The following is a 27,555-nucleotide window of genomic DNA, read 5'->3' as shown; positions in this document are numbered from 1 at the left end:
GTATCCCCCTTTCCTCCCCACTCCCCCAGTCAAGGAGGTCCCTCCTCAGAGCTGTGCTGCTGAGGAGAAATGGGTCCCTGGGCAGGAGAAGTACCGGGTTTTGAAACTGTTCCTTTGAGTACTTTAAAACAGGTAGCCCCAACATGAGAGAACAAGTGAGCATTAGCTCAATGTAAAGCATGACGCTAGGTGCTAGGAGTATGTGTTAAATGACTGTCACACAGCTTTGTATTTCTTAGTGTTTATTTCAGTTCTTTTTGCATATCTAAAGGTCAGAAAGTAGAAATATACATACAAAATTCAGAACAAGTTCCTAAAATGGCTTTAGTATTGGCCCATTACTGACACCCTTATTTTGAAAGTTTGAATTGTCAAATATGTCTAAAGTGCATTCTTGCAAGCTATTCTGTAGCAGCATCTGTTTTGTTTATAAAACCTTAAGATGTATTCAGACAAGAGCAGGAAAAGTCACCAAAAAAAGTGTGATTTACATACATTTTTCCTTAATCACCCAGGACAAAAAACTTGTGTGAATTAGTTATTAAGTATACAAGAAATATACAAAACAACAGCATTATAAAAAAGTTCATATGGCAGGGCATAGAATAGAAACAGTGTGCTGAAGCCTAGGTATCTTTGGGACCATAGGGGTAATCTCTGATCTGCACCAGTGTATGATGTATCAGGTCTGTGATACTCAACAAAGCTGCGAGGTAACTTCGAAGACTCCTGGCATGGCTTTGGAGAAATCACCAACACAAATGAAAATGCTCTTTTGTTACTGAGACTGTCAGGTCATGGTTTCTTGCGCCTAAAATATGAAAACCAGCATTCAGTATTGACTTTGCAATCAGTGACACATTCATAGCAATTGGATCTCCTAGAAAAGGCTTTACCAGAACTCGGGTTTTATTGTGGGAAAGGTCAATCCTGAGAAAGCAAGTAACAGTTATAAAATATGTGTATCCACTATTAAATTTAAAAAGCAGGATCCCTGCCTGCCTCCTACTGCAAAGACTTTGCAACTTGCCTAAGGAATATGTGTTAAAAATGGACACAAAGACTTGTATAGGTAAACATTTGACGGGGCGTTTTAATATGAAAAAACAATTGACCAGACTCTTGGGTATGTGCTTAATAGAAGGAAAAGTGAGATTCCTTCCCCTGCCATAAATTCCACCATTCCGTTTTATTTTAGTGAACATTTACCACTATAAGGAGACCTAGAGGCAAGTTCGGAGAAATGAATTACACGAAGAACTGTCTTCCCTGACTAAAGCCTTCGGCCTCCCTCCCTACCGGTGATCTCAGTCCGCCTCTGAGAGCTTTAGGAGCACTAGCCAAGTATGAATAAGCCTGAGCAATCTTCCTTTACCTCCAGTTACTGCTCTTACCAAGCCTTCTGACATTCTCAGCCCCGCTGCTGCAGTCTGCTAGAGGGCCCAGCTGTTCCAAGGGGTAAAAAAAAACCACGTATGTCCTCTTAAAAGTGGATAGTAGGGAGACAGGGTGATAGTGGAAATACTGGAGGAGGGAGCACACACAGGCCCGGTTAGTCGGGACTCACTTGGGTTGTGCATGATGCTGATATCCAGGCCCCAGCTGAGATCCTGCTCTCATCTCCACAGCCACAGAACACTGGTAAGAAAATTACAGAAGAGGCAAAGATCAGCTCCAGTCTCTACAGTCTGTAAATACAGTTGTGCTCAGATGGCTTCAACCACGGTGGAATCCCACTTTGGTTTCCAGTGCAGCACAAACACCTACTTTAAAATACCAGATATGTGCAGTTTGACATAGGCCATAAAGATGGTGAGCTGGAAGGGCCTCTAGAGATCATGCAGGTAATTTCCTTGAGAAGGTTAGTGGCCAGGACCAGAGCATGGCCTCCTAACACCACCTACCCTTCCCATGCTGGTTCTTTCTAGAAGAACCTCCCTTTAGGAGTAACAGTGAGTTAACAGTACCACAGGGAACTTGTGCTTCAGTGAAGATCCCCACCAATGTGATGTGAATTGTTCTACAGTGATGCCTTCTGACTTGATTCTCAGGCCCTGTCTCTCTACACTGACCAGGGACCTTGAACCAGAGTTCCTGTACGAGCAGACCTAAACAAACAGGAGAACCGTGGCAGGTTTGCGGAGAACAGGCCTACAGGCTGCACTGGCAATGTGAGATCTGCTTCCGAGAGCAGGAAAAACTGGAGCCAGGAGCGTTAAAATAGGTTGCCCCTAACTTTTATGAAGCAGACAGATTTAATTTTTACCCCTACCCTTGTTTCTACATCAGTCCATTCAGACTCTGTACCATCTGGTGGGGCAGGTGCTGCTGTGGAAGATCTTCGTTTTCGACTGTGGAAAAAGGGGAAACACAATGCAACAATTATTTTTGCATCTAAGAATAGGAAAAATACTAGAAATAGGACATCACTACATTCCTTCAGTTAATTAATGCTACATCTTATAGGACATTGTGTTCTGCAAGCAGCAGCAGCTAAGAAATCTGTAGCCCTGTGAAGAGATGCATCTGATGATCACTCACCCAGTTGGCGATTCTTGTTTTAAAGTCTCGATATCTGTAAACTGAACAGATTGTCCACCGCCTCTTGTTTTATAAACATCACCCTGAAGCAGACAGGAAAGGTCAGCATTATACTTTGATATAACTGAATGATATACATGTATTTCAAGCTGAACTTAAGATTCTCCATGAAACAGTAAAGAAAGTCCTATTCACAAGTGCCTATTCAGACTGTGCTATGAAAGTACTTCAGAAATTATCTCCAGTAAACAAAAGAAGTCCAGTGCAATATAATCAGTAACATTCTTAAATTGCAAAAAATAGATATTTCTTTTCATTCAATCTATAACTTAAAAACAACACCAAGGATCAAGAACTCTACCAGAAATTTCTAAAATGTTCTAAGCCATTATACTTTCCTCTGGATATACCACCCCGCTTACTTTACAGTCTTATTTGTAACTCTGGTTATAATTAAGAAGCATCCTTCTTAATTTTTTCTAGTTGGCTTTTACTTCCGTGATTATTCACTGACTCTCTGATCAAAGGATAATTTTTCTAGAGGCTAGGGAAGGGAAAGGGATCAGGGTAGTTCAGTGATAAGAAATGTTGACAGGTCACATTTTAACGTGGGCTTTTTATTGGGAACTGACAAATGGTAGATCTTTCTTTGGGTTTACTTCTAAAGTAGTGGTTGAAACTAGCTCTACAAGGACGTAATAGATCTGGAGTTCCTCGAACAGAATCCCAGGGACCTGAGCCTCTCGTTCACTAGAGAACAGCTGATTTAGTCCAAGTTCAGCAGATTTACAGCCTCAGCAGTTCCTTTAGTTTTCTAATGAACAAACAAAAAGGTTGTATCAATACCCATTTATCTTTGTTGACACTGCCTGTGTGTCATCAGAGGAACAGAAGAGTAAGTGGTTTTTTGCAAAGTTGACTTTCTGTATGTTTTTTGTCCTGTGTCAATTTGTTTTTACCTTGATTAGTTTAGTTTCAATCTCCCCATCGGAGGCTAGTTCCTGGTGGGTCAGCATGTACTTCTCACACTTAGCTAGTGCCTTTTCATTTGCAACAGATACTGTGATGGCATGAGGGACATGTGGCTGCATGACTGTCTCAGTTTGCACGTTAGAGGCAGGCTTATGATCTACCCATCTGTCTCCTGCAGAGCGAGATCGTCTGTGGCGGAGACGAATTGGTGGTGCGTTCTGATCAGGTTGAGAGAGGAATCAAGAAACAAGCATAACCCAGAATTAATTTAAGGGTATTAATAGAAGTGCAGCAGGTTTGGCTACATTAGTTGATAACAGTATCAAAACAAATGCACAAACCTTTTCAAAAGCTAAATATGTTATTCAGATAATTTAAATGTTCTCTTTGTATTTAACCACACAACCAACAAACATCTTTTAATACAGCTTGTCTAGTATACATTCTACCAGGGAGCTCCCCTTTCAACAAAACAATATAAGAAAAAGTTCTGGCTATGCTGCAAGCTTTCCCATGTAGGTGGTATTCAAGACAACTCATTTTACATTCTCTATCAAAACCATCATTTGTGCCTCCTATTGTAAGGTAACCTGTGAGGTCCACAGCTATGTTAAAAACTTCAAATGAGGTCAATAAAAACTCTAAACTTGCCACAGGCCTCTAAACAAAGAGAAAACACTCCGTATACAAAGACAATAAATAAGTAAAAACTAATGGACTTTCTGGTACAAAATGCTAAAGAACATAAGGTATAATAAGAAACCTAGGCATAAAATGATTAAGAGACTATAAATGAAGTACTTCTGACTACTTTGAGATCTTAAAATCTCAAGTAAAACTTAACAAGTTCAAACACAGTAATGGCTAAAACAACATTTTTTTTCTCCAATATTTCATAAAGATTCCAAGAACCAAACTAAAAATATAGTATCAAATCAGTCTGTATCAATCATACAGTTAAAAACTAGTTGCTTCCAGTCAACTATCATGTAAATCTGGGAAAGTTAAATTTAGCACATTCAGTCTAAGAAAAAGCATTTCACATACAGGACATAGTTCCAAAGACAACTCATTGGTTCAGATGTCTCCTATTTGTGTAACTGAAAGCAAATTAAACAGTCTGTCACATGCCAAATCCTTCCAACCTGGTCACGGACAAAGATCCTAACTTTAGGATGCCTGTCTAGAGAACTGAAGCATTTCCCCTATGTAATCACAAGCAACAGCTGCTGGTGCTAAGTCATTGCTACTATAGAACCTGGGCAATAGAGTTGGCCACAAAAGATGGCCCACACTGCCAGCAACCCAGGAAATTCTCCCTTCTTAAAAAGTGATCTGATGTTGAACAAGAAAGTCAGGCTCTCATGACCTACCATTTAGCAAAGGTGATAGTTTTCCTGAACACATTTAGCAATAAATACATTATGAAACTGGCTTCAGAAAGAGAATTGTTACAATCTGCTATCATTTACGGACTCAGAGATATTTTTATCTTCTTCACTGAAGTATAAATTCAGCCCACCTGACATAATTTTTGGCCAAAAAACTTGGATAAATAGATACTAGCCTAAACTTTGCTGCACTTCTAAAGAGATTTGATTTCAAGTGAGAAGTTGGATCGCTAGTAAATCCTTTTAAATATCTGAGAGCCGAATTAGTTAACCAAGCATAAGCAAGCCTTGAATAGTGTTCACTCTCTAAATTTTCATGAAAAATAAGGGGGATTTATTAGAGTTGATCAGAAAGACCAGTCACCATAATTTGCTCCCTAAAAAGGTTTCAAGCAAAATTTGCAAAGTAAAGAACGTAGACTTTAGAATCATCTGTTGTCTTGGTAAATACTTTGCAGTTCATCACTGTCCCTTAATAAGCAGAAGTGCAGGCCATCTAAATGAAACTTATCTGTACCCTAAATTATACAAGAAAACTAAAGCAAAATACTATTAATTTGTTAAAAGACAAATTCTAAAAGAGCTACAGTAAGATTTTACTAAATATAAATCCACATTAACTTGGTCCATTTATTTATAGCCAAAGGAAAAGCTTTTTACCGGAGAAAATTTAAACACAAATTTCTTTAAACACCCTTGACTGAGGCCAAGCCCTTATAAATTGAGGTAAAGCTCTTGAGATTAAAAGCAATTTACTGGACATGCAAACCTTCAGTAGTTATAAAACAACAGGCCTAGAGTATTGCAAAACAGTCAATGTCATGAAAATCAAAAAAAGTTTGTGGCAGGGGGACTATTTTATATTAAAAGAGATTGAAGACAGAATAACCACATGCAGGGCATTCACTTTGTTAGGATCACATATTAAAAACAGAGGTAGTAATGTTAACTTTTTTAGATTTGATAAAGACTGTTTATACAGGACAGTGTCCTTAGTAGGATTAAAAGTCACAAAGTGTAGGGACTTCCTTTGAGAAGTTCAAGGAAAAAATGACATATCTATATAAATGACAAGTAGTAAGTCTAGGTAGGGGGAAAGAAGGATACTGTACCATTCTTTCAACTTTTGAGTTTGAAACTATTCAAAAGTTTGAGAGAACAATTTAAATAAAAAGTTCAGAAGCAGCAAAAAAAAAAACTGAGGAAGGAAAACAAAAAAATGGAAAATGTGCTCTGAGACACAGTTCGCTGATTTTGTGGCTGCCCACCAGCTTATGCAAATGAAAAGCCCAGATTACTCTGGGCACACCCCATTGACTTGTGTTCAATGGCGATCCCGATGTGGCCAGGTGTTATGACTTTTTCAGATGAAGAGCTAGGCCTCAATCTCAGGGTGATTGTCAAAGTAAATAACAGAAAAATTAGCCCTTGTTTATATTTGGAGCTCGCCCATCTTTCCATTGAACTTTCTGAATGAATCAAGTCACAAAACCCCCCAGCAAACCCGCGATTGGCTACGGCCACCAGGCTTTAGGAGAACACCGGCACTGACCCTGCAGCATTGGTCCTCTTCTAGCTCTACCTCATTTCTGAATGTGGGAACCACCTCCCTGCCTTCCGTCCAGTACATCCCTCGCCTTCTGTCTGACACGACACAAGTTTTACTTTGTCCTGGCTCCTGCTGCCTACGCCTTGCAATAGAGGTGACATGGACAGGTGTGTTGTACGGAGGAATTTTCTGCTCCCATTCCGAAATACAGGAAGCTACAGAAATGCTGCTGCAAGAATTAGAGCGCCTATGTAGCTGTGGCTGGCTCAGGAGCTGCTGGCCGGTGGGAAGCTGAGCAATATAGTTACTAGAAAGCTAAAAAAATGGAAGAGAAATTAATGAGCAAGACTGAAACACCGAGAGAAACAATTCACTGCTTTTCTATCATTTTAGCCTATGTTAGAATCATTTTTACTGAGTTACTCCATGTTTTATTCTGAATTTGCAATAAATTTATTTATGCTAAATTTAGAAATATTTACATAGAGAAGTTAGAGAAATAAAATAATATAAAACAACAAATGGAGCATCCTAGAAAGTTACCTAATCTGAACACATTTTCGCTAGTGCAAGTGACTACCCCACCACGAAAAACTTACAGGAACTGGTGATGGAGAGACGGCTCTTTGAGTGACTTTTTCCCGGTCCCGCTCCCGGGAGGGTCTCTCTGGCTTTTCGGCTTTGGGTTCAGTAACAATAGCCTTCAGTTGTTTCAGTTTTTCATCTTTGACCCAGAGTTTATTTTGCATCTCCAGCTGCTTGGCTGCCACCCGGCGCTCCTAGGTTAGAAGAGGGACACGCGTCTAATTCAGTCACACCAACAGAGCATCCTGGACCACCCAGCCACTTCGTTTCCTAAGAATGGCAGCCCTCCCAGAGTCCAGCGCACCTCATCTTGCCAGCTCACTGGTCAGCCGTTTTATGGGCAGAGAAAGGAGACAGAATGGACTGAATGGTGGCTCCTGCTGCCACTGCCACCGAAACCCTAAGCCTGGGAACATGGATTCGGAACACCTTCGGAACACCTCCGCCACCGTCCTGGAGGTAAGCACCACAGGAGTGACACTCACGCATTCTTTCTCCCACTTCATGGTTGTTTCTGTCACCATGCCTTGTAGCCTAGCTTCCAGTCTGCGCTTGTCAGAAAACTGCCGCTGAAGTTTCTGGTTCTGAGTCTCGAGTTCCTGTTGCAAAGTACGCTTGTCTTCCTCATAGATTGTAGTTGTCTTCTCCAGAATCTCAATCTGGGAAGGCAGACCATTCTATTCAGGAACCGGCCTGTAAGCACCGCACGCAGCTGTGAACTGACTGCTCTGGCGGTTTGTTCATGCAGGCATAGTTGTGGAAAGAAAAATCATGGAGAAAGCAGTTCCATCTTCTACGTTATCTGAATTCCAACCTCCATGCCTAGAAGTGAGAACTTCTAAACAAGGGCCTCACAGAAAAAGACAAAGCTTTAACTGATTTCAGGTGAAAATTATTTTCCCCTAAAATTCGCCTGAATTTTGTTTTTTAGGCTGTTTTCAGAAGAGAGAACACACTGTATTGGTTGCAATAAGCTTCTGTCTAGAAGGAATGGATACCCTTAAAGGATCTAGAGAACAAACCTATTGTCCTAAGTCAAAAAGCAAGCATTAACCAGAGCTAAACTTATGAAAGCCCTCTAGAAACTCACTTATTTGGTCCAAGAACATTCTCTCCAACGGCTAAAGTCTAACTCAGAAAATTAAAGAGTACATTACCCCTCTTTGCTCACATCCCCTCTCTTCTGGGGTGAGGTGCAGATTAGTAGGGAGCCAGGCGCTGCCTCTCCCCCAGTAAGCAGTGGTGAAAGGCCCAGAGGGCGAGCAGCTAGGTCAGAGAGCAGTGCTAACCAGCCAGCACGCACATCCACTAAATCATGCCCAAACAAACCTTATACTCTAAAGTTTTGTTTTTCTTCTCCAGTCGTTCTATTTCCAATTTCTGTCCTGAGATCACCTTTTCTTTTTCATTTAGTTTTCCTTGAATGTAGTTTTCTTTATTTACAACAGCACTGTCGAACTCTTGCAACAACGCTTTAAATGTCATAGCTGAAACAAAAGCATGCAGGCCACGTTTACTCCCAATTCCAAAATAACCAGTGAAATCAACTTTTATTAACCAGTATGTAGCTATTCAGCAAATCATGACAGCCTGGAGCAGAAAACAAGTCAAGAAGGAAATAAGAGTTTGGTTTCTAAATCTATGAGAGATATTCCTAGAAAAGCTGGTTTTGACTGAAAAACATAGAGTCTTTCATTGGGCACTACAGCATTGCCTTGTCAACCCTTACAGGTAAGTAATTTGGTTCAAAACAACTGCAAAAACAGAAACAACGTTAGATTTAGGATCAGCTGGATCCAACCTGAAATCCCTGCAACACCAACTACGAGTTATGTGACTTAGTTTTTCTGAGCACATTTCTTTTTTTTTTTTTTTTCCTCCCAATTTATTTACTTGACAGGCAGAGATCACAAGCAGGCAGAGAGGGGGGAAGCAGGCTCCCTGTGGAGCAGAGACCCTGACACGGGTGATCCCAGGACCCTGGGATCATGACCTGAGCCAAAGGCAGAGGCTTTAACCCACTGAACCACCCAGGCGCCCCATATTTCTTCCTTTCAAAACAGGAATACAGATTCCACTTACCTCACACGTTTCCTCTAAAGATGCAAATGAATTAATGATAATAAAAATCGAAGACCTACTCACTGAGCATTTGTAAGTACCAAGCTGTTCACTGTTTTACATGATTCTCACATATTATCTCACTGCTACAACACCCTCTGAGGTAAGAACAGTTAAAATCCTCATTTTGCAGCTATGGAGACCAAGAAATGGAAAAGGAAGTCATTTGCCCAAAGACATTATTAAAATGTAATATTTATGAAGTGCCTTGCAAGTAACTAGTAGGAACTAAAAGCAACATAGCTATTATTCCTTTGTGTCTTTTTCTGTAGATTTAAAAAAGAGAGAGAATGCACACCTACTGGTTACTTCTGTTTTACAAGCTGTGGGAAAGTTCCTGGTCAGTCTAATTTAACAATGCCTTGAGCACTACAAAGTGCAGAAACAGATGACCCTTCCTTAAGATCAGGCCACCAAAGAACTCAAATTTCTTACAGTTTCTGGAGTTGAAATGATCGCAGACCGCTTTTGGCCCTTACATTGTTTGTGAAACTCATCAATCATCATCTGCCGTAGGTGATGTCGCTTCTCTAATGCCTCAATCAGCCTGGGAAGAGTCTGCTCATCGTTGATATCCAAAAGTTCACAGGACGGCAGAGGTGGAAAACTCTGTAAAACCACTTCTGTAACCAGTGGTTCTGCGTTGAATTATAAAAAAATATATTATAAAAAACAAGAAGTTACACAGGAGAGAAAGCTTATCTAAACAAGTTGAACACCTGTGATTAGAACCCCCAGTCCAGTGTGCTTTCTTGAGTTGTCACAATCATACTTCCTTAAAAATGAGTTATAAAAAAGAAAAAGTGGGGAAAATAAGTTATAATATGTAACAAAAGAAAACTCATTTATACTTTGGGTCTTTTTTCTTTTCTTTGCACTTGGTTCTTTAGAGAAAGGGAAGTCAGTAGTTCTCTACTGTGAAATCAACCTTAAGGAGAGAGAGACTGAGAGACATCAGCATGTACATGATGTGACACACATCATACCATCTCCAACTGGACCTCCTCGAGCCTGGTTTCTGTATCTCCTTCCAGGTGTCAAACCACATATTGCCTTGTCCACTGGTCTTGCCACTTCAACTTCTTGAGTCACTTCTGCAAATCTCATGACTTGCTAAGATACAAAACACATCGGAGGGGGTTTTTGGTTTTATAAATCAGCATATTCAAGTCCTTCAGAAATTACTCAATGAAACAATAATAAATTGATCATTAGTTCATTTCTGTAACTAATGGTTCTGTATCAGTTTTAAAAATATTTAAAATATCATTTTTCACATCCAAATAGTTGTTTTCTCCATAGAAACGCAGAGACTTTATAAGATAAATAGATCAAAATTACCAAGCTCTCTTCATAATCTTCAGCCTTTGGATTCACACACACGATCATGCGTACTTTACCTTCGCCATCAAAGTAGTTCTTGAACAGATGGGTTAACTTTGAATCTCGGTATGGAACCATCTGTAAATACATTCAAACCCAAATATATAAGGCACAAGAACGCACACAAACAAAGCTCTGCAAATGATGACCAGCTGTCACTTACTTTGTTAGTTCCATACATTTGGTTCTCTCTCAGGACTTCCATACACGTTCTTAGCGTCATTAACGACTGATTAATGTTACCTGACAGGAAAATATAGACAGAAGACATCTGAAAATAATACAGTAACTACAATGTGGTCTGTCTGCCTATAAAATCCCCACTTCATAGAAATACTATATGGAAATTACAACTAATGGGTTTTAATGGCCTGATCTAAGGAGTTGTCCCCACATGGCCTTGCTGTATTTCAGGAGTATTTTAATAGCAGTGTTTCAGGAGGGGATTAACACCATCCTTCAAGGATTCTATCAAAAAGACTGTCCGTGAAGTGCAACATTATTTACTTCATGGCCCATAAAGTTTCTTCCAAATCTTAAATTCTGTGAAAGAGTATATTAAATGCAGCTGTTATTTAATATCCTCACATTAAAATATTATCTCAAAAGCATTCAGGCTTCATCAGCACTGAAGTCCCACCCCACCCCTGCCCCAGGTACCCAGAGGGGCTCCTGTCTCCAACAGTCATGTGTGTTAGGACCAACTCTGTCCCCTCCACATCCAAACAAGGATTTCAGTTTTTGGTTTTGGGTTTTTTTTTTTTTTTTAAGATTTTAGTATATCTGGGACGCCTGGGTGGCTCAGTGGGTTAAGCCTTTGCCTTCGGCTCAGGTCCTGCTCTTGGGGTCCTGGGATCGAGCCCCATATTGGGCTCTCTGCTCAGGAGGGAGCCTGCTTCCTCCTCTCTTTTTGCCTACTTGTGATCTCTCTGTCAAATAAATAAATAATAATTTAAAAAAAAAAGATTTTAGTATATCTAAGTAATCTCTCAAACTCACAACCCTGAGGTCTAGAGTCACATGCTCTACTGAGCCAGCCAGGTGCCCCCAAATAAGGATTACTAAGGTGACACAGCTGTTACTTCTGACCACTCCTGTTTGGATTTCTGAGTCAAGCAAGTCTGACCGATTCATCAAGCCTCCAGTGAAGCAGGAGAGCTCACTTGCAGAGACCCCCAAATACATCAGCTAACTCTCACTATGTTCTCATTCTTGGTCACCTCTCAAAACACAGAGCTCATCTGTGCCTCCAAAATGTCCTATGATGCAGGATTCTTCTTCCTTGACCCCAACTCCAATGTCCTTTCTGTTTCCACTGTGCTCTCTGGAGCCCAAATTCCTGTTACCAGACTTCGCTACGTCCTCACACTCTCACAGAGAGCTCTACCCATCTCTCTCTAATTACCATTTCTTAACCTGAAGTCCATATTGTCCATGGGTACATTTCAGGAAGTCTGTATACTTGGATGGGAAATAAATTATACCTTTAGTTTTTCCAGACTTCTGAAATAGCACGTCCTTTCAATTATGAATGTAGGCCAAAACATAATATTAGTGGTATCTGTGATTTTTGCCAGCACAAATCATAGGTAATTTTATAGCACCTTACACTTTATTGCAGATCAAGATATTTATATTCATCACTACTTTGAAATTACATAGTTATAAGACTTACTGATACATCTTTAATTAAGGCATTGATAAAGAAACATGTAAATTATTATAATGACAAGTGCCTTAAGAATACTTTTAGTGGGGGGCTTCCAGGTGGTTCAGTCAGTTAGCTATCAGACTGATTTATTTATTTTAGAGAGAGCCCAGGTTGGGTGAGAGGCAAAGGGAGAGGGAGAGAATCTTAAGCAGACTCCCTGTTCAGTGTGGACCCCTGACGTGAGACTCAATCTCAGGACCAGGAGATCATGACCTGAGCTGAAACCAAGAGTCAACACTCAAGCAACTGAGCCACCTAGGCACCCCAGGCATTCACCTCTTGATAGCAGCTCAGGTCTTGATCTCAGGGCTGAGTTCAAGCCCTGCCTTGGGCTCCATGCTGGGCGTGAAGCTTATTTTAAAAAGGGAAGGGGTGGGTTGTACCTGGGTGGTTCAGTCAGTTAAGCATCTGCCTTCAGCTCAGGTCATGATCTCTGGGTCCTAGGATAGAGCCTCACATCAGGTTCCCTGCTCAGTGGAAGTCTGCTTCGACCTCTCCCTCTGCCCCTCCCTCATAAAAACTTCTAAAAAACATTTCCATCTAAGCAGTGAACTTTGTAATCCTCCATATTTTATGGCATTTACTCAGGGATATTCTGTGAAGTGTCCATGGGCTTTACCCTGCAGCCGATGTGCAAAGCCCCACAGGATTATCCTCTGTCAGAAGGATAGTGCTTCCCCCTGCAGCCCAAGCAAAAGTTGCTTGTTTTCTGAAACCTGACATTTATAAGGATGGTGAGCAGAGGAGGCCAGCAACATTCTCCTAGTCCCTTGCTGCTGCCCTTCCATGTTCCCCCAACTCGCCTGCCCCTGGGTCATTCTAGTGTCTGTGAGGACTGCTCTAACATGCTGCCAGAGGACTCCCACTCCCTCAACTCCAGTCAGTCTTTCTTCACCATGGTTGCTGCACAGCTATGCCCACACCCCGAACCTTTATCACTCAGAACTGCACCTCCTCTAGAATTCTGTGTCCCAGCCACAGTCTCCTCTTCTTCCCATGCTCGTGCCCTCATTTTTATCTCAGCTGTTCCCCATCCATATCAACACTGCTAGTCCTTTCTGGTTTTCTCCCAAAGCATCAGAACCCTCAAGTTTCTACTTTCTTCCACTGAGATAAGCCCTCTTCCCATCAAGGTGAATCCTTCCTCTTGTGATCTGGAGCCCAGATTCTCTATCTTAAATACACATATATAGTGTGGAGGTTTTTTGTCATCTCACGTGGCTACCACCTTCTTTCTCCTTCCCAGGCTCTTTTGATCAGTCACCTTAAGCATCTGTTCCTCAAGGCTCTGCCTCAGCCTGTTCCCATGTGTCCTCTATGAATAATCTCATCTCCCCTGCTGTTTCCATAATATTGGCAACACCTAAACCTATATGCCTCCAGTCAAATCTCTCTCCTTCCAAATTCGTGTACATCCAGTCTCTAGGCAGTTCCCCTGGACTAAGCTGAACACATCCAACACAGACTTTAACGGCCCACACCTGCACCTCAGACTGCTTTCTCCTCAGCTCCAATCCTGGACCTGCCCTCCCCCTCTTGCTTCCTCTCCACAGGCAGATCGACTTCCCAACCAGCTCTCCCTTTTCTCCCACCCTTGCCTCCAGGGCACATGATTGCTCCTCCGACCTACTGCAAAAGGCTCCCAGCTGCTTTTCCTATCTCTAGACCTGCCTCAGTACCTTAATTCCCTATATGGGAAAACATTCTTTCTGAAAGACTAATTCTTCATTTCCTTTCAAAGGAGGCTGCATAATAGTAGAAAGACAAAAGCGTTGAAAATCCAGCCAACCTGGGTTTAAAATCAGGCTCAAGTCTTGGGAAGATTACCTAACCTCTCCCAACCCATTTCCTCATCTGAAAATGGGTATGACACAATCCTGAAAGGATAGAATCAAGAAATCAAGCCCACGCATAGTAAATACTGTGATACACACTAGTCCTTTAATAACTGGCAACCACCATTATTCCTTTAGAACAAAAATTCAGACTTTTTAATATGATAGACAAGAGTCCTCATGGCCTTGCCTTGCCACCTCAGTTGTCATGGGTCACCAACCTATACCCTCCCACTTCAGTGACCTTGACCCTGCCATATTCTCTCAGTTTACAAGTGGCTGTCTCCTCTGTCAAGTATGACTTTAACCCTGTCTTCCATATAGCTCACTCAAATGAAGTATCAACTACATGAATTTCCCCCTAAACTTTCCCTCACATGCACCCCAAGACTAAATGAATGTTCAAATACTGGCACACAGTACATACTCCATACATGCTATTAGGTAAACCATAACACGAACAGCTATACTAACGAAAGATTAAAAAAAAAAAAAACAAAAAAAAAAAACACACAGATTTTCTTCCAATTTGCTTTTGTGTTCAAAGATTTTTCCCACTTCCAGAAGCCAATTTTCACCAGTATGAATGTTGGAATACCTATTAAATCACTTAATTTTAAGGATCTGGTGCTTTACTGGCAATAGATACAATATGAATATAACTTGCTTTATATTTATTTTAATCACTTACCCCCGTTCTTCAAGCAGCCAGTGTATTATAACATATAGAATATACATATTATATGTTATATATGTTATATATATAACATATGTAACACACTGATACCAAACCAACATTACTAAAGAAACAGCAATGACCACTAAACTTAGCCTCCAAATTATCAAAATTGAAGACAATTATGCTTAAACCACCTATCAATAAGCAGATAACAGACTGGCATTGCAAGTTTTTGGAAGTTGTAGCAATAAACCAGTACTATGCTGTGCTCACCAGCTTCACGTAATCTGTTCCCTTCTGCTTTTGTCCGGTTCGTTCTTTCACTTCCAGCAAGATCTACCAGGGACAACTGGCTTATAGTGATTTGTTCCTTTTCCTGAAGAGAAGATCGTAATTCTAATAACATGAGGTACAACTGGTTTACAGTGTTCTTCAGATATATTCCAATCAACAAATTATTAAGTCTTATAAATATCACATTTGTACAGTACAAAACAGTAGGACTAGATGATACAGGTTTTGGTGGAAGAGTCTGCTAAGAGCATAAGCTTAGTTATATTCATGGTAGTCTCGATGATTTACCTGTTGTCTGGTCTTCCACATTATACTCTAAGCCCCATGAAAGCAAGGATCGATGTTCTCATCTCTAACAACCTGCACAGTGCCTCAGCACAGGATCTCAATCCATGTCTGCTAAGTAGTGACTCTAGAACAGGCCTATCCTAAATTCTTCTATAACAGATACTTAACAATTTTATAATTGTGAAAAATTTCATAATACTCTAATTGTATAAAAAATGAAGAGGTACATAACTGATTTGTAATATTAGATGTGTTCAAAGGACAGGAAGTATATATGGAGGCTTGACTTAAAAGGGTTTTCTAGCTAGTATGCGTACCTACTCTATATAAGTCAGGCACTGGCCTAAGAATTCTACATGCATTGTCTGCTTTAATCCTCACAGAAGATTATCAAGAGTTTATAACAGGTCAGACAGCCAGCAAATTAATAGGACTCAGAATTCGAATCCCGGTGGTCTCCAGTATGCTGCCGTACCATCCCCTCATGCCATGTGGAAATCTTCATGATGAGGTTCAAATGGAATTACACTTTAATAGCTCAAAGTTATTAAATTATTCCTATTCAGGCTCAAATGCTTTTACTAACTGATGTAAGCCTTGTAGTGTGACAGGCCTAGCAGTAAAGGATGATCAGATGATGGGAGACCTACTGGCCTATCAGCTGCGAGAAGAACAATTTAGAATTGTCATCTCCTAAACTGTATCTACCCTGGAAAGTTAACCGCTGACATTTTAAAGCCATTAACTGAATTCCCACGTACAAAATGAGTTTTCAGAGATAAAATAATGACCCATACATACTCATTTTATCTCCTCTATTAAAGAGATTTATAAAGATTTATAAACCTTTTTCACAGCACAATTCCATGTTCTCAGACTCAACAGCCAGCTTCCCAAAACTACACTCTTTAATGGAACAATTTTTAAATATCATCACCCACATTTAATAATTCTAGAATGTCTTCACTGCAGTCAAGCTTCCCTGATTTAACTCTAGTTCTAAAAACTAAGGGTTCAGTTAAAACAAGAAAAACTCCACAGAGTACAAGTTTACCTGTAAGACATTGTCTCCATCCGCATCCAGGGGAGCCTGAACTAATTTAATGTTGAACACGCTATGGGAACGGCTGGACTCACGATTCAAATGTGTGTTGGCAATACGTCTCTTTTTCTGGCCTGTGATGACAGAGACATCATTGATCAAACCTGAACTCAGTCATTACAGTATACATGCTTTCTACTAAATAGTACTGCCAACAAATTATAGTAGCAACTCTTGGGATTTTATGTATTGTTTCAGATTTTCCTAACTTTAGCTTGGTCTCTAACCTCTCCAGAAAACTTCAAAAGCCTCCTCGGTAGATTTTACTTCTACTTCTGTACATCCTGCAACATACATGTTATGGTTCTTATCTTCACGAAGCAGTTTAGACTGTGGTGGTCTGTGAGAAAGAAAAAGACATCAGTCTCCTAAATAATGAGATTCTAATATCTCAGCTTAAAGACTAGGACTAAACTGTCAGGCCACAGACATCGAATCTTAGAATGGGAATAGGCCTAGGCAAGAGCTCCAAAAAAACCCCAGGGAACTTGGGTAAGCATAAGGGTACACAGTCAGGGTTAGTTACGTAACAGGGTCACAGGAACCTATGTTGCTCTAGAAGCTTTGCTCTAATTTGTTCTAATAAAGCACACAAAACACTTACAAAACAAGTAGAGAACAAAACAGTATTATGTATAGCAACATCATCACATGCACAGGTTAAGCAACAAAGTCTAGCATTACCCTAATTTTAAAAATTCAACAGAGAGCTCGTTCTCACATCAGAGTCCACAAAAGACAAATTCAGAAAGAGTTTGGTATATACTAGGAGTGGCAATCTTTTCAAAGTGGCTGGTCAAGTGTTGATCTGCACAGTAGGATAAGAATGGAAAGGATGCCACTTGTTCAGCCCGTATTGTGAGCAGTGGGGTTGGAAATGTGTGCCAGCCACCATCACTCAGTACAGGAAAGATTCCCCAAGCAGCAGGCAGGGGCTCAGAGGTAGCAGCCCGCCTGGTGCCAATGAAAAACCACCTACATGCAAACATGCCACAGATGCCAACTGCTAGTATAACTGCACCCTTTCTCCTTAAGAAAAGAGTCAACGTCATCACATACACAAAATCTGTGTTCCTCATGGGCGTGCTGCAACTGTTCCACCTACCAAAGGAATAAGGTGAAAGTTACTGTTTCTACAGCAGCCAGGCTCAGTCCACAGTAGTGACAGTCACAGTGAGTCAGTGCTTAAAAACCCTCTACTTATAGTATTTCTTCATCGTACTTAAAAAGACTTAAAAAAAAAAAAATAGTTAAAAACCACCCTAAGCAATTAAATCTGAATTCAATGCCAAATACGCACCCCATGAGTTCATTCAAGGAGTTACCAGAAAGGTTACAAGGCATGCAAGGCACATTTATCAGTCTTCCTTTTGTAAAACTAAAACCAAGATGGACTTCTTTGAAAATAATCTCTTTTAGAACCAAACAGAAACGTGGCACATGCGCAAAAAAGTGAAATAGATTGGTAGCAACGAATGACATCACAAAAGTTGAGGAAAATGAGTACACACAACAGACACTCTGAAACAAATGGGAAAGGAAGTAATCTATAAATTGCTTAATGTAATTTATTAAACCTGTTCTCAGTCTAATGGTTTTCTAAATATCCAGCGGTTTCTCCAATAATGTTCAGTTAATCTTCATATTATTTATGTTCTGAGAGGCCCTAACAAAGACAGCCTTGAAGATAAGCATTTGGCTTAAGAACAAAACCATCAACTTAAGAACAAGATTCTAATACTACATGAGACTCCAGAGTCCGCTCTGGCCAAACACGGATTGTGAGGCCAGGCTGTTCTTCAGTCTGAGCCAGCCAAGACCCAAGGAAATCTAAGGAGTTGTCTTTTAACTCTGGTGGAATGATGTTACAGATGTCACTTCACATTAATCAGTGATGAAAGATCTGTAGCAGTTGTACAGACAACAGCTTTGCACTCCACTCTGTGGAGATCACCAACCACAGACGGTTAACGTGGCTACAAACTCCCAACACAAAGCGTTAGGTTCTTGAAAGGTAACCCCAGGGCACCCACATGCATAGGACACTTCCTTACGCAATTACAGTGTTTCTCAATATACAGCCCCAAGGCCAAGAGTTCTCAAAAGTAATGTCTAAGATGAGGATTCAGGACTCTCTTCTCCTTAGATGCCTTAACCCACTGGTTCCCTAATACAGCTGTATATCTGGTTAAGAATAAAACTATGCATTGAACACCAACTGCATGATATATTATGCACATTAATATGTGCATGAAATATATGCACATTATATTTCATTGGGAAAACAAAAGCATTATCACCATTTATCACTGAGAAAACTAAGGCTCCCTGAGGTAAAGTGGCTTCCCCAAGGTTAAGCAGCTGACATGGGACTCTCTTCGCTACTTACTTAGGCTTTATGGGATCAAATGGCACCTCTTCCAATAGATCGTAAATGTAATTATTATATATTTCAATATAAGAGACAAATACACCATAGACACTATCTTCATCAACCTCTTCTGCTTTGCAGAATTCTTGTACATTTATCATATCTGCAAACTCTGGGTCTACTTGTCGTCTGAAAAAAGAAAAAAAGCCAAAAAGTCTGTTCTTACAGAGTCAGCATCAGAAGTAAACGATCCCAAGGGGAAACTAAAGATTTACGTTAAATGACCTGTCACTGCAAGCAATCTATTCCTACTCGTGGTCAGCCAACAGTACCTGTCGTGTCCTCACTCTCCCACCCAAAGTGGCACCTTCTCTAAATAGTATTTCAAGGACTTTGTGCTCAAAACCAAACAGAACTGAGCAAATAAATTTAATGAAGAACATTCCTCAACTTTGATCTCACTACAGTCAACTGTCAGACCAACTCCCCTTCGTGTTAGTCATTCCCTGTGCCTGAGAAAGCCACCAGGCATCAGCGTTCCCCTTAGGCTAGTGTCACACTGAATGTAACTACTTACTTGCTAGAGGGAGTCTTTGGATTAGGCATGGCTTCTCTTTTCTGCCGTTCTAACAAGGCATCAACTTCACACTGTATATCCATGCTATTCCTGTCATTAGATTTAAAAACCTGAAGTGGAGATAAAAATCAGACCATGATTTTTTAAGAATTTAATTTAAATAGTTTTTTTAAACATATTTAAGACATAAGAAACATTTTTATTACTTTTAAGACATACTGAAGACATAAGAATATTTATGACATAAGACATATTTAAGACATAAGAAACATTTACTACTTAAGGTTTCAAAATGTATCCACTGTATTAGTTTTCCTTTAACACTACTGTAACCATAGGTCTCTTGGTCCCTATGCCCTCAAGTGAAATAGTCACAGCTCAAAAAAAAAAAAATTATACTTACGTATCGTTTAGCTTGAAATGACCCTATACTGTTAAAGATCATGTCCAAACAACGAGGAAGCAGACCTCCTTCCCCTGGAGAACCAGTCATCGTGTGAGTTTTTCCGCTTCCTGTCACACCATATGTGAAAAGGAGACCTACAATGAAGCAAGTCACATGGAGTTATATGTTGAAAGTCACACTGGGTTATATCTTAAAAGTCCTCCACTTTTAGTATTTCTTCATTGTATTAAGAAACACTTAAAATTAACCAGCTCAAAAAGCAGTCTCTAGAGGCACCTGGGTGACTCAGTTGGTAAAGCTTCCAAGTTTTGATCTCAGGGTGGTGAGTCCAAGCCCCTCGCTTGAACTTGAACTTCACCATGCCCACAGTGGAACATACTTAAATAAAAATAAAATATATTTTTTAAAGATTTTATTTATTTATTTGACAGAGATCACAAGTAGACAGAGAGGCAGGCAGAGAGAGAGAGAGAGAGAGAGAGAGAGGGAAACAGGCTCCCTGCTGAGCAGAGAGCCCGATATTGGGCTCAATCCCAGAACCCTGAGATCATGACCTGAACCGAAGGCAGAGGCTTAACCTACTGAGCCACCCAGGGGCCCCCAAAATAAAATATTTTAAAAAGCAGGTTTTATACCACCCTAACAGATTAAATCTGAATTCAAGGCCAAACATAACCAAATATATAAGTATCAAAACAGTTTTTTCAGAGGGGGACAAAAAAGAAAATGTAACAAAAGCTCCAATAATCATACCATTTTTGCCATGAATGAGGTCCTCTACCAAGGGGTTAGCCACAACATCAAAGAGTTCCTTCTGGGTGGTATGAATGCCAAATACTTGTTTAAATGAATATTGAGTCTGTGAAGAAGGAAAAAATAAAAAGCATATGAATGGAGTTTCACTCTAAGCTAGAAATACATCTGTTTAAATGTATTCAGATGTTTCTTAGTGAACATTTAAGATCTAGACACCCCCCCAAAATTAAGTCTTTAAACTTGGAACCCTTAAAGTCATAACATAACTCAAGTTATACCCCTTACACAGAGAAAGTAGAAGTCTTAAGTCCACTAATGCTTCACAGACCAAGGATGATTTTGGACAACAAAGATCAAAATCATCATGACTCAGTCACAGACTTGTGAAAATCATCAAGCATTACTCCATACACTAATTTACCACTTGCTCTTTTAAAAGGCCATAGCAGCATAAAATCAAGTGATTTGGTGTACCATCTTAAAATCAGGAATGAATTGTAAATATAATCTCATCTGAGTTTTTCTATGAAATAAATTGTGACCTTTAAAACAATCAGTACTTCAATTATCTATACCATTATTATAACACTATATTACCAAAAATATTACCAAACTCCTACTTGGAAAATTTGATTGGGGACTGAGGTATATATGAATATATTTTCATGTAAACTAAATTGTCCTATTTGTCCAGAGGCTGGAGTTCTATTATTTCTATTTTTGTGGGGTTTTTTTAGTTTTTCTGTATTGCAGACACTGCAATGATTTCTGTAACCTTTCTGAATTTCACAGTTTTTATTTCACAAATGTCAGCACTAAGTTGTTATGTAAGCATTCACTAGAATTTATTATTATGGATTATAGCCTTTGTCAAGCAGTACCCTCTTTCCTGTTTTATACCCTTGTCCTTAAATTCAACCTGTACAGATATCACTATCATGACCCTTGTATTTTTAAAATTAGCAGTTTTGTCCCCCCAAAACGGGACATGTATAGATTAGTACTCAAACATACACTAATACAACATGTGCCAAGCACTGCCTTAGCCTAGCAGTGGATCATTTCACTCTTACCTTTGATTACATACTATTAATTATTATACTCATTTTATAACTTGTTAAAGATCACACACCTACTTGAGCTAGGGTAACTCTTACTTCATGGAAGGTATTATCCCAACTGTATAAACCAGCTATAGAGTTCACAAGAAGATGGAAGAATCTTAGGGCGGAAAGGATTCACATAAAATAGTGCTGACAGATCCCTCCTTACCTGTAAAGAAAACCAAGGCCCAGAGGAGGAACTTCCCTAATCCTCCGGTGCAGACTGGTATCCCAGCCATTTCCAGGCCAGCAGTGCCTTCTGTGACAAGGCAGTGAGAACTGCTAATCCCCACCAAACTTTCTGTCTACTTATACATAGGAGATTAATCTAATAGAGAAGTTCTTCACAGTAAGGCAGTTCTCAATTATTTGACATCTTTGAAGGCCCACTCCTCCATGAAGCTTTCCCAGACTATGCATTCATGCTTCATCCATATTCATTGAAAGGGGAACAGGACAGATAAGGTACATCTCCCCCTAAAGCTTACATTATAGCAGGGGAAAGAGACAATACAAAAATCTCTTGATTGCTAAGTCCTATCAAGGAAGCACAGAAAGGGCAGATCGGGACAGAAGCAGGGAAGGGTGCCACTTCTGTTAAGGTAGTCTGGACAATCTCTCTGAGGAGGTGACGTTTAAGCTGAAATCCACAGATGAGAAGCCATCTGTGCTAAGAGCCAGGAGGAAGAAAAGTCCACGCCAGGGGAACCGCCCTGAAGCAGGATCCAGGCTTATCCAAGGAACTCAAAGGACTGGATGGCAACAGATGACCATGGACAAATAGACAAATTAAGCAGGATTCTGCCCGTTTAAAGACTTTATGCCTTGAAAATTTTTAAACGGGAAAAGGGTCAGATCAGATTTACACTTTAAAGATCTCTCTGGGGTGCCTGGGTGGCTCAGTGGGTTAAAGCCTCTACCTTTGGCTCAGGTCATGATCCCAGGGTCCTGGGATCGAGCCCCCCATCGGGCTCTCTGCTCAGGAGGGAGCCTGCTTCCTCTGCTCTCTCTGCCTGCCTCTCTGCCTACTTGTGATCTCTGTCAAATAAATAAATAAAATCTTAAAAGATCTCTCTGGTGGCTCTGTGGAAAATGGAGAATAAGATTCAGAGCGGAAGCAAGCAGTCCAGTTAGATTTCAAGTATGGTCAACAAACCAGTGCCCCTCTGAGAACTGTTTGTTTCCTGTCTAGGAGGAGAGAATTAGAGAAATCAGGAGAAAGTTTAGAAACTTGTGTAGCCATTTGACATGGCTGCCGCATCCCAGTATACCATCACTAGGCTCATCTCACTGAACAAATTATCAGATCACTTCTCTGTGGTCTAATTCAGATGGCAAAGCTGCAGCATGAAATTATCGGTCACAATGCACTGAAAATTTTAAAAAGCTGTTCTTCACTACAGACATTTGAGAAACTCTAGTCTTGATAATTAATAGCAAGGCTAAGATGGGCGGGGGCAGTAGAGAGAGAAACAAAAGGACAGTTTCATGTTGGAGCAGAACTGACAGAATGTACTGAATGGCAGACAAGCAGGGACACATGGTGCTACCATTTATGGAGAAGACAAGGGAGGAAATGATTTAGGGGGGGAAAGAATCAAGAGTTCTTTTGGACATGTAGAATTTGAGATGCCTATATGACATCCAGTGGATGTTCAGGTTTAGAAGTTAGTAAAGGGTTAGGCTGACAAAAAAAAACCAACAAACCCAGAATTATCATATAACCAACATTCAAAGCCATAGGAAAGTGTAGAGAAGAGAGCCCTGGGTACAGCCCACCCAGTACTGAGAAGTTGGAAAAGGAAGAGGAGCCCACAAAGGGTGGCCTGTGAGAACCAAGAACATGAAGACTTGGACAGGAAATAGGAGAGGGCTTCGGGAAGGACGGTCCTGCTGAGAAACAGATTATGAGGACAAGAGATGCCCATCCAATCTGAGCAGTCCAGAGGCCACTGGTAGGCTTCTGACAAGCTCGAAAGAGCAGGGCGCACAAGAGTGAAAGGCTGCGTGAAAGTAGAGACAAGAGCCTGAATCACTGCTTCCTCCTGCATTCCCATAGTCCATCTCTTTCAGCACAGCAGTCTGTCTTCGATCTGTGCCAACTCAGCTGTAAAGGCAAGGATTGTGCCTTACTCATTTTTTAAAATCTCCTTCTGCCCTGCAGCTTTTGTGTAATGTTTGTTGAACTGAACTGAACTCACTTTGCTCAAGATTTTACTAAAAATAACACTTCCGGGGCACCTGGGTGGCTCAGTGGGTTAAAGCCTCTGCCTTCAGCTCAGGTCATAATCCCAGGGTCCTGGGATGGAGCCCCACATCGGGCTCTCTGCTCAGCAGGGAGCCTGCTTCCTCCTCTCTCTGCCTGCCTCTCTGCCTACTTGTGATCTCTGCCAAATAAATTTTTTAAATCTTCAAATAAATAAATATAAAGATAACACTTCAAATACACAATGCCTACTGCTATTTTAATCTGCACATTAAATTGTATCTATGTGTATGTGTCTGTGTGTATAGCCACCCAGCACAATCATTCATTAAATAATTCCTAATCTAAAATAAATAATCTAGGATAAGAAATTAATTCATAAAAGCAATCCTCTAAACTCAAGTATACCAAATGTAGGCCTAGTCAACACTTTATATATAGTGGTTATAGGGAAGTAAACAAGTTTTTCAAAAAAGTGGAAACGTCAATTGTGTTATATGTAAAAAATATTAAAGCCCTTCAGGAGAGAACATTTCAAGTAAAAACAGCTTGGTTCCAGTGGGAATTACCTCCTTATAGTCTCCATTTCGGTTGAGTCTGTAACCCTCAGGAGTATGAAGCTGAACAGTTGTGTTATTGATCACTTCTATGCAGCACTCTTGATCAGGAAGGCTCAGTGGGCGCACCCTACAGTACACCTGAAATTACAGGAATGGACTTCCAGAACACAGGTTGACAGCTTTTCATTTAAGCTTCCCATTCATTCATCCAACACTTGGTCTCTCAACATAAGAGATTTATATGAACTTAGTGCTATGAAAACCAAAACTTGCTACCAGAAAGTGTCAGATATAAACAGATGTAACAGTTACAAAGGACTTTAAATACACATACAATTAAAACAAATTTGGATAACAAAGCATCAAATCACATAGCTTCTCTTCACTATTATACTGGCACCAACTGAATAAAGCCATATACAACCAGTAATACAAAAATCTCTAAAACTAACAGCATCATAAAATGAGAATTATTTGAAAAGCTGTCAGAATTCTTTGAAATTCGATGTCAAATAAAATTTGGCAGCTTAACACTTGTATTAAATAAATATAACATATACATATATACCAATAAGAATATACAAATATACAAATAAATAACCACAACATCCAAAAGATGGCTTCTTAATCAGAGAAAGGGTTAAGGAAAAACTGTTCAGCTGTATGTGCAAAGTATCTAGTTCCCTTAACTTAGAACAAGAGACACATTCCAGTGCTAGTGGAGAGAAAAATATTCCAGAGCAAACCAACCTTCTTTAATTTGCCATCTGCCTCTAAAAGCAAGTTCCTAAGCCTGAAACTCGTGAAATACATGCAATTATGATTAGTTACTGGACTGAATTAAACTGTTCTACACCAGCATCTTTATGAACTGTGTCATCAGTTACTGTTTAACAGCCCTGAAGTTGGGAGAGGATGCTCATCCAAGCAGAAAGTTTCCTGCCTTCTGAGAAAGCAGGAAGAATTCTCCCGGACAGGTGAAGAATATTTTTCATTATCTAACTTTACAGATTATAATTAGTTACAGGAGTTATACAGTTGACAACCAAAGACTTCATTTTACTGGACTAATGAATCCCACATAGAAACAAAATTTTAAAGCTGGAACCAGCCTTACCTAAATTTTTCACTAAATGTTCTCTATTTCACTAAATGTTCTCTGACTATGCTTCTACATCTCCATCCCTTCCAAAGTATAGACAGAAGACAGAAAAGAACTGAAACACACACACACACACACACACACACAAATTTAAAGGGAGACCTTACCCCAACTGGGTCTTTAAGACTTGTTTGGGATCCTTTCTTCACTAGAAGTTTCCTGGGTGTCTTAGTCCTCCTGGTCATAGGTTAAAAAACATTAAGTTCAAAATAACATATAATAACCTCACCTATAATTCATAAAGAGACAACCTTCCTAGGATTTATAAAGGTCTCCCTTAGCAGTTCTAAAACATTACACCCCAAATAACGTAATAAGCCGCATTAGAACAAAGTTTGCAGCACACAATGCAAAAGTGAGCAAGACTGGGTTCAGGAGATGGTTTCAGTACTAGATAATAGTTCTATATTTATTTAAAATAGCTTGCATTTTTTCTGGAAGGACTATACAGAAAGTGAAGCACTAGAAGTTTGAAAATTTACAGATAATTGACCACTTTTATCTTGAAAGCACTTATATATGCGCACAAACACACACACTGCTCCAACAGCCATTGCCAAGGAGGACTGACAAGGATTAACTTCACCAAATGATAAAAAAGCAGGTGGGGAAAATCCCACTTGATTCTTTCATCAAGATCTGTCTATGCTTTTAAGGAACAATTGTTTATTGAGTTCTCCGAGTTTATCATCCTTTGTCCCCAAACAAAATTTAGTCTCCAACCTGCAATTTCTTGCTCTCTTGGAATCAAAAGAAAAAGATATTTTGACTGCACCAATTTCACCAAAGCATGCGGCTTACCTCCAAGGCAACCCCCACATTTATCTATAGTGCAGATAAACATTTAACAATAAAATTAAGTGTAATTATTGGCATGGACTTAAATTATTAAAATATTTTCACAACACGGCCCGAAATGAAACAAGCAAATTAGTGTTTTCAGTACAAAATATCATGGTGGGTTTCCTTAAGCTAAAATATATATATATATATATATATATATATATATATATATATATACATATATATATATATTTGTTTTGTTTTAAGATAAAAGATTTTGACTTTGGCCCCTTCAGAAAACCAGCTGCCTTTGGCAAAGTATTGTTTTACGCAGGAGCCGTCCGGACCCAGTGCAGCGCGGACGCTGGGTTTGGGGCAGGAATGCGGGCTTGAGCGCTCGGGGGCGGGCCGGGACTGTCAGCCGGCCCGGACCCCCGCCCCAGTACCAGATCTCGGCCTCCAGGACGCGGGGCGGGGCTCGGAAGAGCACCCCGCGCTCGCTGGGGACCAGGGGGCCCTCCAGGGCGGAGGCCGCCCGGCGCCCGCAGCACCAGGGCACAGCCCACGGGGCGACCCCCTCCCGCACCACCCGCGGCAGAGTGCAACCTGGAAACGCCGGTGGCCGGGCGGGAAAGGGCCACTTAATTAAGGGCTAGCGGCGAAGGCGTCGGAGCCAGGCGGGTGGAACCCGGGCTGACCGCAGCCCACCAGGCCCCAGGCTCCCCGTTACCCCCGACGTGGGCCGGCCTCTTCTGCCCTCTGGAGGCCTGGGGCGGGACGCCGGACTCCGGCGTGAGGGGAGGTGGGAACGTGGAGGACGCGTCGCGGACCGGTCCCCGCCAGTCGGGCTCCCCTCAGCGGCCCACGCAGGGGTTCCCTCTTTGGGGGCCGCGGCCTGGACAGCACGGGACTCGGTGCCGACCGAGGAGAGGCCGGCCCCCGCCCCGCGGCCCCGTACTCACGCTGGCTTCATGGCAGCGGGCTCCGTGCTGCCGGGACGCGCGCGCGGGGCGTCGGGCTCGATCCGGCGGGCTGGTGAGGGTGGCGGGCCACAGGGACGCGCCGCGGGAAGTAGTACTCCGCGACTGAGGCGCGGCGCTCCAGAAAGCCGGCAAACTTCGCGGCGAGCCCAGGTGAGCTCGCGCCCGGCGCATTTTAAACGGGCCAATCAGCGCCCGCC

At 41.0% G+C, this 27,555-nt stretch overlaps 1 protein-coding gene across 6 annotated transcripts; it reads right to left on the bottom strand.

Moving 5' to 3' along the window:
* Window positions 1–225: 225 nt before the first annotated feature.
* KIF23 (kinesin family member 23) lies at window positions 226–27,555 on the bottom strand. Of its 6 annotated transcripts, none has more exons than XM_032342573.1 (24): window positions 27,338–27,555; window positions 25,700–25,769; window positions 24,440–24,568; window positions 20,559–20,664; window positions 19,803–19,939; window positions 19,400–19,509; window positions 18,841–19,011; window positions 17,511–17,552; window positions 16,679–16,791; window positions 16,404–16,525; window positions 15,041–15,143; window positions 10,706–10,785; window positions 10,501–10,620; window positions 10,146–10,272; window positions 9,639–9,797; window positions 8,368–8,525; window positions 7,524–7,697; window positions 7,053–7,232; window positions 6,457–6,768; window positions 3,501–3,731; window positions 2,542–2,624; window positions 2,273–2,351; window positions 1,568–1,638; window positions 226–811 (listed from the first exon to the last, which is right to left on the bottom strand). In XM_032342573.1, the coding sequence occupies exons 1-24, from the start codon at window positions 27,346–27,348 to the stop codon at window positions 796–798; spliced, it is 2,904 nt and encodes a 967-aa protein (XP_032198464.1). In that variant the 5' UTR covers window positions 27,349–27,555; the 3' UTR covers window positions 226–795. The 6 variants fall into 6 exon arrangements, with proteins under 6 accessions (XP_032198464.1, XP_032198469.1, XP_032198466.1 ...); XM_032342578.1 differs by lacking the exon at window positions 27,338–27,555 and adding an exon at window positions 26,982–26,994; XM_032342575.1 differs by lacking the exon at window positions 3,501–3,731.

The sequence above is a fragment of the Mustela erminea genome, chromosome 5 (genome assembly GCF_009829155.1).
Source record: "Mustela erminea isolate mMusErm1 chromosome 5, mMusErm1.Pri, whole genome shotgun sequence".
NCBI classification, from domain to species: Eukaryota; Metazoa; Chordata; class Mammalia; order Carnivora; family Mustelidae; genus Mustela; species Mustela erminea.
Note: the sequence above shows the minus strand (reverse complement) of the source record. Positions and strands in the feature narration are given on the sequence as shown.